This window comes from Pomacea canaliculata, linkage group LG1 (genome assembly GCF_003073045.1).
Source record: "Pomacea canaliculata isolate SZHN2017 linkage group LG1, ASM307304v1, whole genome shotgun sequence".
In the NCBI taxonomy this organism is placed as follows: Eukaryota; Metazoa; Mollusca; class Gastropoda; order Architaenioglossa; family Ampullariidae; genus Pomacea; species Pomacea canaliculata.
In genome coordinates, this window is record NC_037590.1 from 28,513,181 (window position 1) to 28,530,366 (window position 17,186).

Here is a 17,186-nt window from a genome sequence, read left to right on the forward strand (position 1 = left end):
ACCGGGGTTCGATCGAACCCTAGAGGTTCGGGGAGTCGGTCTCAGGGGTTCGGCGGAGCCTCCGCCACGGAGGTCAAGACACACCCACAATTCGTGATGACACTAAAGAAGGGTTTGGTGAATGTGCATATGAAACTTGTGGGTTTGGTACCTCAAACAAGTTTAAGAACCACTGCCCTAATTATATAAACCAAAAACCTCTTTTTGTGTATAAACTGAAAACATATTACTATTTAAATGTGTGAATGATTTATGTGATTATAAAGTAAAAACCAAGTTAGCAGGTCACTGTTAGAATATGGCATGCTTTATTTTAAGAGTATGCTAGCCTTACATTTGTTTCCATGCCTAAATCACGTTTTGCAAAATGAAAAAAATACCAGACCAGACTATTATTATAAGAGTGTCTTTACAGTACACTCTGCCCCTCAGAAGGAATGTGAAAGTCACTATTTAAGGCATTACATTCTACAAGACATGTTACGCATTTATTTGCATGCACATACACAGGGCTTCTGCTTACGCAAAAAATTGCGTACAGTACGCATTAAAAGTTCGGAGGACCCCTTCAATTTTCGTCAATGGGGTCCCATTCAAATTTGGGCGAAGAACAGGGACCCTTTAAAAATCTGAAGAAGGGGTCCCTGGGACCCCAAAGAATTTAGCCTTAGCAGAAGCCCTGATACACAAATGCACACCACCACCATCAAAGTGAGACTCCTGTCAAAAGATATCTTGGCATTAAAGATTTCTACCACTTACTTTCAACTTTCTTCTGGCATTAAACTTCTTCAAACAATCCACTGTTTCTTGTCTATGCACCACAGAAGCAACACGTTCTCTCTGCTGCAAAAGTAAATAATGAAGAAAGGCAACATCTGACAAATTATTAGAAGTTCAGAAAATGAACTTCTTGAAGTCAAAAGCAATGAAGATACACCATTCTCCTGAACAACTGTTGTATATGTTCTCATAAAGCTTGAAGCTTATGACATATTTAAGACAGTCTACAAATAGATCTGAATTATGTACCTACATTTTACAACTCCACTCACATTACCAACAATTTTTTTGTAAACATCTTTAAGGTATCAAATAAAAAGGTAAATAATAATAATGTAAAACCATCACTCCTCCTCAAAATAGAATACAGTCTTACACAGATCCAAGGATGTTTCAATGCTTCTGATGCTGTAATTCGCTTTGCAGGGTTCACTGTCAACATGCTGTTTATCAAGTGCTTTGCTTCTGGTGTCACTGTGTCCCACTCTGGTGATGGATACTGTCAAAGAATCACAAACGAAGTTCAGCTAACATCCAGGTTGAGCTGAGGTGACTAAACAAAAATGTAGCTAGATTCAAATGCAAACTGCATGAGTAGAATATATGTGAATTACAGAAACATTAATATACAATCAGCACAAGGTGATTTTTAACACTTAGCCATCAGAGCGAAATGTTACTTTACTATCAGATTTAAGAAGACATGAGCACATATGATCATTAAAGCTGGAGCTCAATATGATTCTACACAGGAGGCTTTCTGTGTGATCATAAAAAAGAAATAATTGCTTATGGCATAAAAAAAATGTCATACTCATGTCCTGTATCAATATTGTTACTTAACAGGAAACAATTTATATATGATTCTCCAGGAAGGTACTAGTTAGCTTGATTCAGCGCTTTAGTTTAAAGACATATTATCACTGAGGCACAAGTATCAGGAGACTACTCCCACGCAACTGGATTGTTTCCCTTTCTACATCTAAAGAAAGTTTGCAGTTGTGCAGATTTCCTCCTGTTGATCCTTGTCATCCTAGGAAAACATGTTTAACAACTTGAAATGTAAATATAAAAATGCGAAAAAATAAGAGTTTTTTCCCCTAACTTTTCTAAACTAAAGACATATGGAAACTCACATCATATGCACCAGCTTTTATCTGAGCATACAGTCTATGCTGATCTTCATCCCAGAATGGAGGGTAGCCAACAAGTAAAATATACAGAATCACACCTGGTAAAACAGACAAAGCTCTGCATTTTCACCTGTAATGTTTCAACCCTTAAAAAAATTTTCCAACAATTAAAAATGATTTTTTGTCAGTAAACATATGCATGTGTGTGTGCACGCAGACACAAACCATTTGGCAAAAAAAAGGATAAGTGGTCACCCAATCCTCCCCAAAACACTCATTTTCAATTAAAAATGTAAAATCCAGATAGCCTAAATATTTTGTTGCCCTCCGAGTATTGTCTTGCTAAAATGTCATAGAAACAGGCATTTTGGGCAATATACACATAAATATTTCAGTGTCTCAGTTTTAGAAAACAAAGTAAAGCATTTAACCACTTCATAATGGCAATCCCAATAAACAGAAAACAAGCTAATCTCACCACAAGCCCATACATCTACAGGTTTTCCATAGGGATCTTTCCTCAAGACTTCTGGAGACAAATAACCTGGTGTTCCAGCAAACCCTGCACACACAAAATTGTCCAAATATTTACCAGTCAAAAAGGTCAGTGAGTAAATTATTTGTTTATTTCTAATGAATGAAATAAATACTCTGTGAAATTCAATTTCTTGATAAAGATAAGGATTTGTGGATCTAAAAAAAAAAACAACTGAGTATAAGAGTAAGAATGCATATGCAAGAATCATTAAAAACAAAAACTAAACAACCATCATGAAAATCAAGAGAGTATCGTTAGTTTAAATTCTCAGCAAATCCAGACATAAAAAAAAAAAACCAAGAACGAATGACAGGCTACTTATACACTGTATTATCCAGCAATAACAATGTGACTGAAATCAGCTCACCAAACCATGCCTGTTGATCTCCCTGTACTTCTATAGCAAGCCCAAAGTCAGCTAGCTTGACAGCAGCACCCTTGGCTTTACTGGCCAACAGCAGGTTTTCAGGCTGATACCCGCACATGGACACATGCATGCACAGAGAGACACAGCCCAACACATATACAAAGTCATTAGCAGCAGTTTAAAAATACAAACAAATAAAATATCACTGAATAAAAATGAAAGCTTTGTTTCCCAAGTCATAGTAAATTGTAAACAAATTATCCTAGACAAGAAACGTGACAGTTCCCATATAACGTATCCCAAAATATACATACAGAGATGTTTTAATAAACTGCATATATGACATCTCTCCCCCATTACAGTCACCATTTTTACCATTATCAATATGCTGCAATAATACACAATACACTTTTAACTTAATCCAAAATAAACTTTTCACTTCTTCCATTAGATATTTTTCCAACATGGATTAAACTAAAAACTTTTTTTGCACAAAATCTTTACAAAAATGACTGCTTCTCCAAATCAATAGAATCATACATTCATTCAATGTTCAATGCGCATCCAGCACATAATTTGATAAAATAAGCCAGTTTTTCAATGCACCCTCACTACTTCAATACACTGAATCTATGACTCAATCCCAAGCCTTCTGTTTCTAAAAGGAATCTGTGATGGCTTCCTTCCTTGCCATGTGCAGTACCTTTTTCATGATCATTAAAATAATTAAGTCTGAGAAGACACTGCAAAAGTAAAATAAGTTCCCAACATCTAACAGCTCTTCACCCGATGTTTCGCAATTTTCTAAAAAGATATTCAAATAAAGTAATTTATACACTAGCATAAATTCAACATTTTTTTTAATTCAGTACAGCAGAGGGGAAAAGGGAAGAAAAATGTGTGCACATTTGCACATGTATGAGCATAAGAGCCATAAACTAAATAAACAAGAATAACCAGCAAGCAGTTACAATACTGCAGTATAGAACATGTCAAATGTTTCAGAACTATAGCAAGCAACACTGCATTCTTAATAACTGGAATACAAACTTGAAAGCAACAGTTTCCTAAGGTTGCAAGCAAACAAGCCACTGAATGATGATTCTTATGGAGACGATTCAAATTATCAAAGTCAGGGGTTTATGTATATTTTGATCACATAGTATAAAACCTACCTAACAATCAGATTTACTTAGTAATAGAAGAAGCACATTAGCCATCACAATATTGATTTGTTATAAAGGAATATTTAAATTAACTATAATGAAAAATGACCTGGAAACACAATCTTACTTATCAGAAACAGAAAATATTTCCTATGGTTTCTTTCATATTAACAACAGCATAAATTCGGTAGCTTGCAAACACGTTTTGTATGAAACGCCATTAAAATGAATGCCAGATTTTTGTCACACTAACAAAAATAGGCATCTAACTCTGTTTCCCTAATAATTCTGCAACAACCAAAATTTAAAAGAAACAGAGGACTTGAAACTCATAAGTGTAATGAAGAAGGTTGATGTCTTAGAAGTTAGAACCCTGCTCCACAGACCAGCGCCACACAAGTAGCCTGCAACCTAGCTCACTTTCTTACCTTTAAATCCCTGTGAACGATGCCATGTTGGTGACAATAGTTAACGCTCTCTAATATTTGCTGCATGCAGTGACTGAAACAAACAAAACAACACAATCTGCCTGAAGCGTCACACACATCCATGGTTAATACCCACAGTGGCAAGTTCTACTGAGCAGTTTGTGGACAGATGTTGACAATCTCAGCTACTATAGTGTACAACAGGGTATATAACACTGACATACACAACAAGCTTGTGAGCATACAGTTATACATAGTTGTATACCAACCAAACATTTATTATTAAGAAGTATAAAAAGCATCTCAACACAAATTGTTTTTATTTTAAGAATGCTATGCACATGCAGGTTAGCCCTCTTTATGCAAGTTTTAGTTTTAAGGAATCATATTTGTTGACCTTATATATATTTTTATCATGTGATGCATTCCCTTCAAGTCCACATATAATAACTGTCAAAAATAATAAATATAAAAACAATTTTTTAAAAAATAATATCCATTAATTTCTGGTTTTCATGAAGCAATGGACAGAGTAAATGTACATAAAAAGGTTTTGTTCTGCTGTAGTGAAGTATTTCTTCAACACTGTAGAGACTGTTTAGGCATACCAGATCAGTGGATGACTTTGATAACAGAATACTGCTGTTTTAATTTCTTGCTGGCACCTGCCCTGATTATTTCTCTGAACTGCTCTTCCCTTACGTCCCAGCTAGACAACTCCGCTCCTCGTCTGAAGATCGTCTCCTTACTCTTCTTGTCATCAAAACAATAACATATGGCCAGAGGATTTTTAGTTATTGTGCAGCGAAACAATGGAACTCTCTCCCTTTCCATATCCGCCACTTGCCCACTTTTGAATCATGCAATGAAAACGCACCTCTTCATTACTCCTAACAACCTTTCCCACAATGCTAGTCCCTTTTCACACCCTTCCTTTTGCAGTATCATGTTAATCTCAGCTCTTGTTCTTGTTATTTGGTTCCTATTTATGTTTTCTGTATTTGATTTTATTCTTCATTTATTCTTTTATAGCTTATATGTTGTTTGTTTTCCTGTCCCCCGTATGCTGTCCATGTTTCGTTTTGTTCATAAGCGCTAAGAGCTTGCTCCTTAGGAGTGTGAGAATGCACTTAAAATTTTTTTACAAATTTTGCATTTTTATTATTAATACATATGTAATTGTTTTGCATTTTACAATGTCAAGATGCCTATGTCATAGGCTATCTCATTTTAATGGAAAATTAAAGGCAGTTATTTTTTTCATGTCATTTATAAAAAGGAACTATTTATATCAGCTAAAAAATTATACAAAGACAACAATCTGCAATTATCCTATGAAGGTAAGTACATTTCCCACTATTTATAATGTATATTACAATCAGAATTTTGACAGAGAGAGGGGAACTGTGTGTGTTAAACAAAAATTGCAATATATGATGATAAATATGAAATCAAACAGATCTCTTTAACAAGCTCAATTCCGATAAATACAACTATAGTATTCAACAAAAAAAAAAAAAAACTTGCCCTGGGCACTAGTCTAGTGATGATTTAAAGTACAGAACTGAAATACAAGGACAAACTTAGTGTGAAAGGGCAGATATAAGTTTCAGACAGACCAACTTGGTCTGCTTGGTTGTCAGTCAGATCTTAGGTTGGATATATGGTTGGTCATTGATGAGGAGATAAAACCAAAATCAGTCACACTTAATACATTATTGAAACAAATAGCAATATCTGAACGGCTTTAAAACTCCAGTACAAATGTCCAAACATGTATCCTTACTTCAGCACCTTTCTTGCATATAGATCAGCATTGGTAAATGACAACTGCTTTTATTCAAGTTAAACATAAAATATGATATACTGATGAGATTAAGAAAGTAGCTGTCTTTGAAAGTGCTAGCAAGATAAAGAAATTTTAGGTGGTGTCAAAAATACTATCAGTTACAATCATGCAGTATGCTAATATGATTGCTTGCATGATAAAACTTCCTACTTAACATCCCCTCCACACACACATTAACAGTACACATTTCTGTACAATGTCTTTGTAAGTATTCATTTTTACTTGTTCACAAACTGCAATGCAATGTGCTATGCTGAAATTGAACATGAAAAAAAGAAGCCACTCGTTTTCACTAGCTTGCACTTCAAGTCTAAAATGTCACACTGGAATAAACTTCAAATTAAAATGGACGCATGATACAAAGAAACAGTCAAGTTTTATAACTTCCTAAAATTACTCCTGTGCACTGAGACTGCAAGTATTTTTTCAATACGAATAAAAAAATGGAACATTCAAATTTGCTTTGTAAGAATGAAAAGTGATGTACATAACTAATTATTATTGTCGGGTTCCTAAATCCAACACATTACACATTATGCATTTGGTTCATGTTCAGAAAAATTAATATGGTAGGTATGTTTAGTCATACCACTCTCCAAACTGTCGCTTGCTTTATCTCTACAGTTTTATAAGATACTGTTCCATTAATAATATTCGATCATTTTAAAAAGTTGTAAAAATCTTCCATTTTCTTTTCAAAAAGTTCATATAGTGTTCAATGTTCCCAAACTTCTAGAAATTATTTCCACTAGAATATCATCAGTATTACTGAAAAAAGCATGCAGATAGATTTCCGTTATTAATCATGACTGGCTTCCAGCCACTGAGTACACCAGCAGCAGCTACAGGAAACAGATGCCCAGCCATGCAGTAATGCACACTGAGCACAAAGTCACTCAAGCAATTAGTTGATACACCTGCAGGAGAAACACTACCATTTACAAAACCCACCTTCAAATCTCGATGAATTACACTATGAGAGTGACAGTTGTTCACTCCTTCTAATATTTGTTGTATGCAGCGACTGTAATGGGTAAATTAATAATTTTGCAGTGAAATGCATATATAAGCAGTTCAACTTGAAACCACTGAAACCTTTCAAGTCCATGTTGTGTGCTTTCTTCTTATATCACTATAAAGTTTCCAAAAAAGGTACTTCAGTTTCATTCTGTAACCAAGTTTCAAACTTGTGATTGAATCGCTGTGGATCAATAAAGGATATAAATATTACTGACACTAAATTAACTATCATTCCATGCCAGTGTGCATCATATTCTGTCTCTGCAACATGGATCTAGTTTTGGCCCAAAATCTCTTTACACATCACAGATTCATCACTCTTTAAAGCAGTTCTCAATGCCCTTACCTTGCATCTGCTTCACTATAGAATTCTCTTGCAACAATGTCTTCAAAAAGCTCTCCCCCAGTCACACTGAAACAGAATATCACATGTTAAAATGTTCATTTTACAAAATATTACATTTTAAAGCTTGTATTATATCTTTTCTTCACAGTACTTTCCTCCCTCTCTATTGCATGCACATGCAAGTGTGCACACATATACATACGAGAATGTGTAATAATTACAGTGTGCACACACTCTTTTATGTGAGCTTTACTTTTATACATTTTAAATTTTGTAAATGTATTATATATTTTATGAAATGCAGGACACCTATAAATTGTGGCTAAATAAATATCATTTAAGAATCTTACTGAATTTTTAAACATTTCAGATTCTTTGAATATTTATATTTTTATATCTTTATTACAACAGCCTTACAGCTTTATACAAATTGTTTGCATTTGCTCTTAACACTATTTAAGGTGTCCTGAATAATCCTCTTTCATAAAATGATATATAAAACATCTTTAAACTTTTCTAATATGTCAATCAGGTATACCCGTATTAACATAAGTATGTTTAGGCAGCCATTTTTACAAAAACATTTTTGCTTTTGATCATTACTGTTAAGGACTATGTACATATTAAGATTCATGCAGTAAAATGCATATCATTATGATCTTTCACATCATTTAATAATTCTGAAAAAAACAAAGCTGGAAAAAACTTACAGATCAAACACAAGGTAATGATAGCCATCATCTTGTATACTGTCATGTAATCGAACTGTTGAAAAGAAAAAACAAACAGTCAAAAAAAGAGCAAAACTTCAAATCTTTCAAGAAGGGGGAACTTCACTTTAGCTAAGTACTACTCCTTTGCTGTTCAGAGATTCATTTTCTTCTGCCAAGTAAATGTGTTTTAATTTTTAACTATCATACATTTGATCCAACTGTTCTAATACCAGCCTTGATACCAATTTTCAGATTGCATTTATCATGAATTTAATCCAGAGTAAAAATTTAAGAAAATATTAGTTTCCATGAAAATAAGTCATCAACTGGTTGATATTATCATGCACTAGGTGATATAGCCTTTCAAAAAACTTGAATAGGCAATCAACAAAAGTTTGGAGACAGTAACTAGTAAAAGCAACTATTTTCCATTAAGTATCCTAGTACCACCATTAACTTCATAGTCCAAAAAAGTGTGCGTGTTGAGAGAGAGAGGGCTCTTTACTATAAGTAGAATTTCATAAAAGGACTCCCCATCACTCAAATGCGCATGTGCAAACACACACACACATTCTAGACAATGCTTTCTCTAGAACCAGCTCAAATCACAGCATAATCTCCCCCCTGCTGCTCCTATTCCATGGCTCTTAAAATAACATTCCTATCCTGCAGCACCAGTTACCATGCTCTGGGTGCCTAGAAAGTTCTCTGCTGTTCCCTCTCTCTTTCTCCCTGTCCAGTCAACTACTCCACCATATTCAAAATATCTGTTGCCCAGCTGCATGCACTCCTGCATATCTGTGATTCTGGACAATGAGGAAACCTTGCACTCAAATCTTTCTCTCCCCAGCATCATATTTCTTTTAATTGTGTTCCTAATGAAACAGATCCAACAAAGTGAGTGAACTCTTGATCTCGTAACCTTTACAGTTTTCTTGATTTTACTAGAATTACTGTCACAAGTAATAATATTATTATTGCAAAATTCATAAAAAACTGAGCAAACATCTTAATTACAGGTACACCAACCTATGCACCTCATTAAAGACACCTTAGCTCACTAGGAACTTGACACTATACACAAAAATATGCAAGGTTAGAAATTTTAAAAAAAAACACAAAAACAAACAAAAAAAGATGACTTAAAGATTTTTACACATTTCTGTCACATAAACCCTTCTGACAGTTGTCAGGATCCCTCCCAGCCTTTAAAAAGTTATGTTTCTAAAAACTCACTTTCATGACTTCAAACTGACTGCTACAGGTACAGTAATACATGAAGTGACAGCATGGAAATAAAATGACAGTTAATGGCGAGGAACCCACCCACCATCCCATTCCAAAATTAGGGTCATGTAACCTCCAAAAAATAGAACCTTGGTTATTCAAGCCAAATCTGAGTAAACCGCATCACCACTAGTTTGCTGATTTTTTTAAACCCAAAGAACTGATAAACTCACAGCTGGCAGTGGCATGACAGCCTAGGAAAAACCACTTATATAACTACATTTTATTAATGTCACTTGTTCCTTCATGGTACAAGAGCAAATCCAGTGGATGGAAAGAGAGAAGAAAAAAAGAAGATACTAGGAATGGGACACAGTGTAAGAGATTCTTAGTACCACCTTATCTAAGGTCCTGATAGTCCTAGTCTCGACAACACTCTACCTCAAGTCACTGTGGGGTTCCAAATATAACCCTTTTAAGAGAATTGGGCATTTAAAATGTTGTGCTAAACTAACATATCTCACGAGCAGCTAAAACTTCATATGATGGAAACACGTGCATCTATTAGGCGATATTCCAGTCTACTCTTCATTTCGCTCCAAAAATGAAATCCACATGCCTAATTCTTTACTACACTTTACTGCCAGGTGTGTTTGGGATTTTTTTCTTCTTTGGTTGAGGTTGTTTGGAGGGGAAGAGGTAGGTGGACGTTGGCCTTGAGTCTGTCTTAACCTTTAAGCACATGCATTTATGTTCATGCAAAGATTGTTGACAACAGACTGAGTCTGCTTCTCTCGTAACACATCGTGGAATCTTTCCCTTTTCCATAAAGGGTCAGGAATATCTGCATAGTGTTCACCCAGTTTCTGGGTAGATTTTTACACATTGCTATCAATCAATTCTAAAAGCTCTAGGTCACGATTAAGGATGATCTTGCTAATGACCAACCTCTGAAATAATACCCAGCTACACACAGGAACTTGAATCAGAATCTGACCACATGAATCCCCACAGGTCATTTTTACAAAATTGAGGATTTCTCAAAAATACTGATGCAAAAAAAAAAAAAAATACAAAGAATCCTGGATCCAGGATCCTGCACCAGTGAGGTGGAATGTTGACACTGCAAATGCCCTTTGACAGAGAAGGAGAAAAAGGTCCAGGCCTTATCTGTTACCTTACTGAAAGCCCAGAGGAAAGGGAGTAAAAGAGAATAACTACCGCCAAACGCTTGTAGTTTATCAGCTTAAAAAAATAACAGACCTGGCCTGCAGGTATAACCAGAATCTCTGATCAAAGTGGAGGTCCTAAACCACGGGTGGGAGGGCATGTGACAATAATAATAACTGTTTTATTTGTATGTTGCCACTGGCATGTTAGCAAGTGCGCCCTTCTCTCACCAGGGTAAAAAACCCATACTTGCACAACCAAAAAAAAAAGACTCATGCGAAGCATTTAAGGATATGCCTAATAGATCAACAAACATATTTCAGGTGAACCCGCACTTTAATAATCTTCAAATCCCAATAACATTTTTCAAAGAAGACAACAAGTCTTTCTTGGACCATTTTTTTTCTAGAACTGACATTATTTGTCTGGAAACATTTTGGCTGAAACATATTTAGATAGTTCTGATCCAAGTAAAACGTATTTAGCTAAAACTTGTGTGGAATAACTGCATGTTGTTTGAAATCTTGTGATTAGCAATTAACATACTTTGTAATGTACTATGAAGCCTGCCTCTCTATACAACTTTACTCTGAAAACTTAACATTCTTACTGAATAATTCTGCAGGTGTTTTGTTTATATCTACCTAAAAATTGCTATCTTGCATTCATCCATCCTTCTCAAAATATTCTACATTCCCTCCATATGGTACATCTGATGCACATGATGCTAACCATGTTCTCTTTCTCTCTCTCTCACACACAAACATCTATAAAATTAAAAGGAGATTCTTCCTGTTATGCTAATCAATAACACACTTCTTCTAAGCAGATCAAATAACCAACAAAATGATAACTGCCTTTCACTTGCAGCAAGAGCTATAACCAAACTGGTCTATGATTTGTGCAGGGATCCTAAGAAGATGGTCTATAGGGTCATTTTAAGTTATTTGAATACTTAATAGGAAGCAGAGATGGACAACATGTAATTTAAGTTTTGACAAAAGTCTTGCTTTAAAAGATTTGTTTACCTTTCTCTCTTCTACAATGGATGTCCTATTCATGTAAAAGCACTGCTCTGTTGAGTGTCTAGCCTATCTTCATGCTGGCAGATGAAGACAAAGTAAATAAATGTACTATGTATTTTATTGCTAGCTTAGTGTGTTTTGTAGATGATTTAAATTAAAGGCTTTGGCATAAGAATCTGAGGTTTTTCTTGGGAATTTTCTTCTGACTTCATTAAGCAGTATTACCAGGTGTGGAATAGTTTAAAAAAGACACACAAAACTTACTCATGTGTATCTAATAATTATTATTTAATGTGCTGCAATGAATCCATAAGCAAATGCAAAAAGCCCCACACTGCAACTGTACTTCATGCACAAAATATAAAAACAGCAGAATGACTAACGAATTATTAAACAAGAGCTTACACTCAACAAGATGTCACGTAGCTTCCTCATACAGCATGATACATGCCGGCAAATACAACTGGAGAACTTCAAACACATATGACTCCATTTCCCCTTCTCATGTTGATTGTTTAAAACGAGTCTCTTGTACATTTTACAGAAAAAGTATTTTTGTTTTGTTATTGTTATGCAGTAAGAACATAACTAGCCAAGCATCATACTGCATATCTGGTAATTCTATAGTAGTTGTAGTAATGTTACCATATGTAATTATATCATCTTTACCTACTATTGCAGTTACTAATCAAGCACTTCAATACCTGAGGGTGTAAGTTGTGTTACATATTAAATGGAGAGGTTTGCCAAATTTGAAACTTTGTGATTACAATGAGTACATACATTTTGAATTTAAACTTTAAATTAAAGCACTAAATTCAATTAGCAGTAAACACTGACAGCACTGTTTTCCTTTTTATTTTGACCCTATGCATGATCACATTCTTCATTAAAGTTACCCATTTTGACAATCTTAATTTGTAAATAATTTGACACTACTTACTTTGATGTCTTCAAAATCACTGGTTTTCATCAATATACTAAACATACTTAGCAATTTATGCTTTAATCTCCATTTAAAAACTGTGTTGAACAGTATCGATATGATCATGAACATTCTTGACTCATATCTTATTTTCAGTTAAAGACTATATTTTACCAAGAATCTGTTCATTCTCCAATATGTATTTTTTAATGACAGCAGACAGAAATTAAAAGCTAAATTACATTATTAAAGCAATCATCAATGTGTTTGATCTTTGCATTAGTCCTTTTCTATTTGCTTTGTTGCTTTGGACTAAGTATCAGAGACTGACTGGTTGTGCACTACCACAGCACCAGCATTAGTTATCTCCAACCTCACAGTGCAGCTGCATTGCTAGCCACTACACTTGTGCCCAGTGTATTCAGACTGCACCCATGAATTATTGATAGGGAAAACCGCAAGCCTCAGGCGCCAGCCTCAGCTTTCCCAATTTTACTGGCTGGTTCCACAGAAAATCCCATACACCATATCATTGTACTTTTCACAACAACCTTCTGCTGACATAGCAACTGAAAGGTACAATGTTGAAAACACAGTAAAACAATAAGCCCAATATACTATAAAGCAAAATGGTTTTTCCGAATCCACTCAAGTACCACAAATAAAAAGCTGCTTTTGTTGCGGAAAATGAATTTTCTCAAAGAGATAAGATTTTTTGTAAAACAATGAAAAAATTTTAAATGTTTCTGCAATAATATTTTAATTTTATTTTTACACCTATAGGTTTTTATTTTACAACATTACATCAGTACAATCATTTATACTGTATGCATAATGCACAACACATAATTGTTATAGTGTAAAGCAAAAGGCACTTAAATTACTAAACAGCTTTGACACACAAATTTATAAAATCTAATATTTATATCTAAACCACAAGTTATGAATAAGCCACTCCTTGTTTAAGAGATATACCTCTTTCTTTTCAGTGTGCACATTGAAATTTTTAATTCTATATATATATATGGCTTATAAGAAATGAAAATTTGGGGATGACTTTCTAATTCTGCATGAATAGGTGTATGCTTTTGCAAGTAGTATGATTAAATCCTACATTTGCCTTAAGGATATTAAGACATTCAAATAAAACAAATGTTCGCTAAAAATCATCCTCAAAGCAATCATACATTTGTTTGAAATGCAATTTTGTAGATTTTGTCAGAAATTCTGAACAAATTTACATTTTCCAAAAAATATGCTGTGTTTTATTGATCACATCTACCAAGATACCAAAAATCATAATCTTCTAGTTCCATTTAAAATTTTGTTGCCAGAATTCATGGAAACTAACTTGAAGCCATTTCACTTTTATCTTTAACATTAGCTACTTTTTTGGAAAATAATTTGCCAGTCAACATTTCTGTTCAATTTTTATCCCTTTTCAAACAACAGATACGACATGTTAGATAACATTCTGTCATAATATAGCCTTGCGCTTTTCTGCATGAATCAGTTTTGTGTCATGAGTAAATCTTCATATTTCTTTATGACTTATATGCAACCATTAAACATGAAAAAATTACTTTTTATATAATATTTGTTTTTAACAGCTTACCATTATGAAAATTGGCTCTTTCATGAAGAAAGTGTTTAATTAAATATACCTAGTAAAAGGAAAACTAAACCTTCATGCTCAAGCTAAAAAGTAGCGCTCACTGACATGTATCCAGACACTTTCTTCAGCAACTAAAAGCTAAGTGACTAGTGTGTTTAATGCACACAACCCTGAAAGGAACTCAGGGCTCGTGACTGAATAAGACTTTTAGGGTTGCCCTTAGTCTCTACTGAGAGAAGGTTTTGGAACTGCGTCTTTCACCCATCTCTGGAACCACCAAGATGGTAACATCACTCAAAGAGAAGACAAGTCTAATGTTCTGTAAACATCTGCAAAAAGGACTCCCTTTGATGTTATTTTAGTATTAGTTTCAGTTTCCTCTGTTTACACCATATAAGCTTGGTTATAGTCATAGCATTTTATATGGTAGATGGTACACTATTTGTCCAGCTTATCAGTCTTGCCTTTGGATGCCATTAATCTGCTGTGGGTGGTGTTGCACAGTCAGTTATTCCTGACCTTAAGGAAGATGACATTTTTTAGCTATGGGATTGTGACACACCCATGTTGCAAGGTCTCTCTGCTGAATGAGGGGTTGGGAGTGGTCTTAAGGCTCACAGGTAAGTGTCATGCCCATAATTTCCTTCCCATATTGAATAAAGCTCTTTGTCAAACCAATTTACATACAAAATTGGTTTGATTCAAATCTTAATTTTGTTGATGCAGAAGATGGGTTCTGAGATTATTTCGGGTTTTTTTACACACCACATTCTCCAAATGTCTCACATGCTTTAAATATATTTGCTGCTGCAAACCACCAACCTTGGGAAACACTTATGATTTCTATATTTCACTATTTAAAACTGTGCAGGATAAGGGAGAAATAATGCTAATGATTTTAGAAAAGCCAAGTTTTCAGTTTACTACTGCAATACTTATACCCAAAAATACATTCTGGTGATTTTATGGTGATTGTTGGTTTATTAACAAAACAGTACAACAAAATGTAGTTCATGTACCAACTGTATGGAAGATCTCAAACTGGCACAATGATATATCATCCTTATATAATATTCAAAAACACACACCACGTTCCTAATTTTTTTTTTAAAAAGTAGAAGTGATATTTAAGTAGGATGTAGGAAATTTAAACATGGAAGAAGAAGAAAGGCCCTTGACCTTATCTTTGCATGTGCACTGATATTTTTTGTGGCTTTAATATGCACAAACTAGTAAATAAATTTGTTTCACTAAAAGCTTCAATAAATAAAGCTAAAGAAATGAAAAAGGCAAAACAATTTAATTACTTTCCTGAAAATTACAAGGCCAAAATTTGATTACAGCATCCTCACCCACAGTCACAAAAAAGGATCTTAATTTCCAATCATCTTCATACTTAAGTCATGTTTTTAGCCAAACAGCTCCTGTGCTAAACTTTGAAATTAATGTGTATAAACTCTGAAAATAATGTCATTGTCACAAGCAGGAAAGTCTATAATTTTGTCAAAAAGAAAAACAAATCTTACCAGTAGCAAGTTATGCTGAACTAGTTCTCATAGAGGAATAAAGACATTATTTGTCCTCAGTCAATAATAATTTTTTATAACACACAAAAATTACTTACCAATGTTTGGGTGTTTTAACAATCTGCATATTCTGGCTTCTCTTTCCAACTTTTGGTGATCTGAAATATGAGGAAACTGTAGTGCACAACGAAAACTCAGGAACAGGTTTAGAGAAATCAAATACTATAATCAACCTATGTACAGTCAAAGGTTCTTTTCATCTCATATTGGCTGTGGTCACATAAATATGGACATGAACAGGTCACATGTGAACATTTTAATTCTGCTCTAACACAAAACCCACTTGCTTAGAGCACAGCAAAAACTGCTAATTTTGTTTACCAAATCCATTCAACAATTTTGTAAGTCTCACACATGTTTCCTTCAACCAAACATGAAGTCATCGCTGTATTAGAATACAGTAACTTTCCACAAAGATACAAGTTTTACAACATACAAATCTACTCAAGTTTCCCATGCCAGCCCCAAAAAAGTACTCACTACACTAGCATCATGTTGTCACAGCCAGAAAAATCACCCACCTGTCTTGTTCATAAAATAATCTTCCTCAAACAGAACATTGACATTAGCTAGCACATTGGCCCTAGTTATCGATAACAGTTATGCAATTTTTTTTTTTTACCACTGCTGGTTAACTCAGCTGTGGTAGCATTACACAGGAAATACCTCAGGTGCACTGTGTTAATGATAGTGATGGTTAACAGGGCAAAAGTTATCAAGTACAGAAATATATGCCTTCATGGATTAAGCACAGGTCAAGTGAACTGTCCTTTTGTCACCATTCCTCCTGTCTGCAGTGTTTCATTTGACAGGCAGCAGATGGTGGTATTATTATCATACTGCCTCACAGATGCCAAAAGTCTGGCTAATTTATCAGTGTGGTTACTGCTTTCCCGGGAAAATAAGTCCACAACATGCTCCATACCAGCTGATACTTTTGCAGTGCTCAAAATGGTTGAAAAAACAGCTGGGGCCATGCTTACAAATTGAGGGTAAGTTGTCGCCTTGGGCAACATGAGGAAATCAAGGCCAAGCATCTTATCTCCATAGTTATAAAGTGGTGTCCAGACATCACAGATGTTGCGTTACCCCTTAAGCCTTATTATAAAGCAGGCAAAGATGCCCTGAGATAAATAATAATAAGCAATATCTGTAAACTCTAAACACTGATAACTTAGAAGACAAGATGCCTGCCACTGATTCCACAATTTGGTAATGACTTACCCTTGCTTAACTACAGCTCACAGAGGAAGTTTCAAAAATATATTTACACACAAAAATCTATTTAGTTTTAT

The 17,186-nt window shown here is 34.6% G+C and overlaps 1 protein-coding gene across 18 annotated transcripts in view; it reads right to left on the reverse strand.

The window, feature by feature from the left end:
- The window catches only part of LOC112574878 (calcium/calmodulin-dependent protein kinase type II delta chain-like), a 99,161-nt gene that overhangs the window by 36,904 nt on the left and 45,071 nt on the right, over positions 1-17,186 (reverse strand). For 16 of the 18 annotated variants that reach the window (XM_025256214.1, XM_025256224.1, XM_025256261.1 and 13 more), the window contains 9 exons: positions 15,930-15,989; positions 8,341-8,395; positions 7,631-7,696; positions 4,416-4,488; positions 2,822-2,924; positions 2,395-2,478; positions 1,920-2,014; positions 1,160-1,282; positions 763-846 (listed from right to left, as the gene is read on the reverse strand). In XM_025256214.1, coding sequence (XP_025111999.1) covers positions 763-846; positions 1,160-1,282; positions 1,920-2,014; positions 2,395-2,478; positions 2,822-2,924; positions 4,416-4,488; positions 7,631-7,696; positions 8,341-8,395; positions 15,930-15,989 — 743 coding nt within the window. The remainder of the gene's footprint in view (positions 1-762; positions 847-1,159; positions 1,283-1,919; positions 2,015-2,394; positions 2,479-2,821; positions 2,925-4,415; positions 4,489-7,630; positions 7,697-8,340; positions 8,396-15,929; positions 15,990-17,186) is intronic. The other 2 variants (XM_025256233.1, XM_025256270.1) reach the window with 1 other exon arrangement.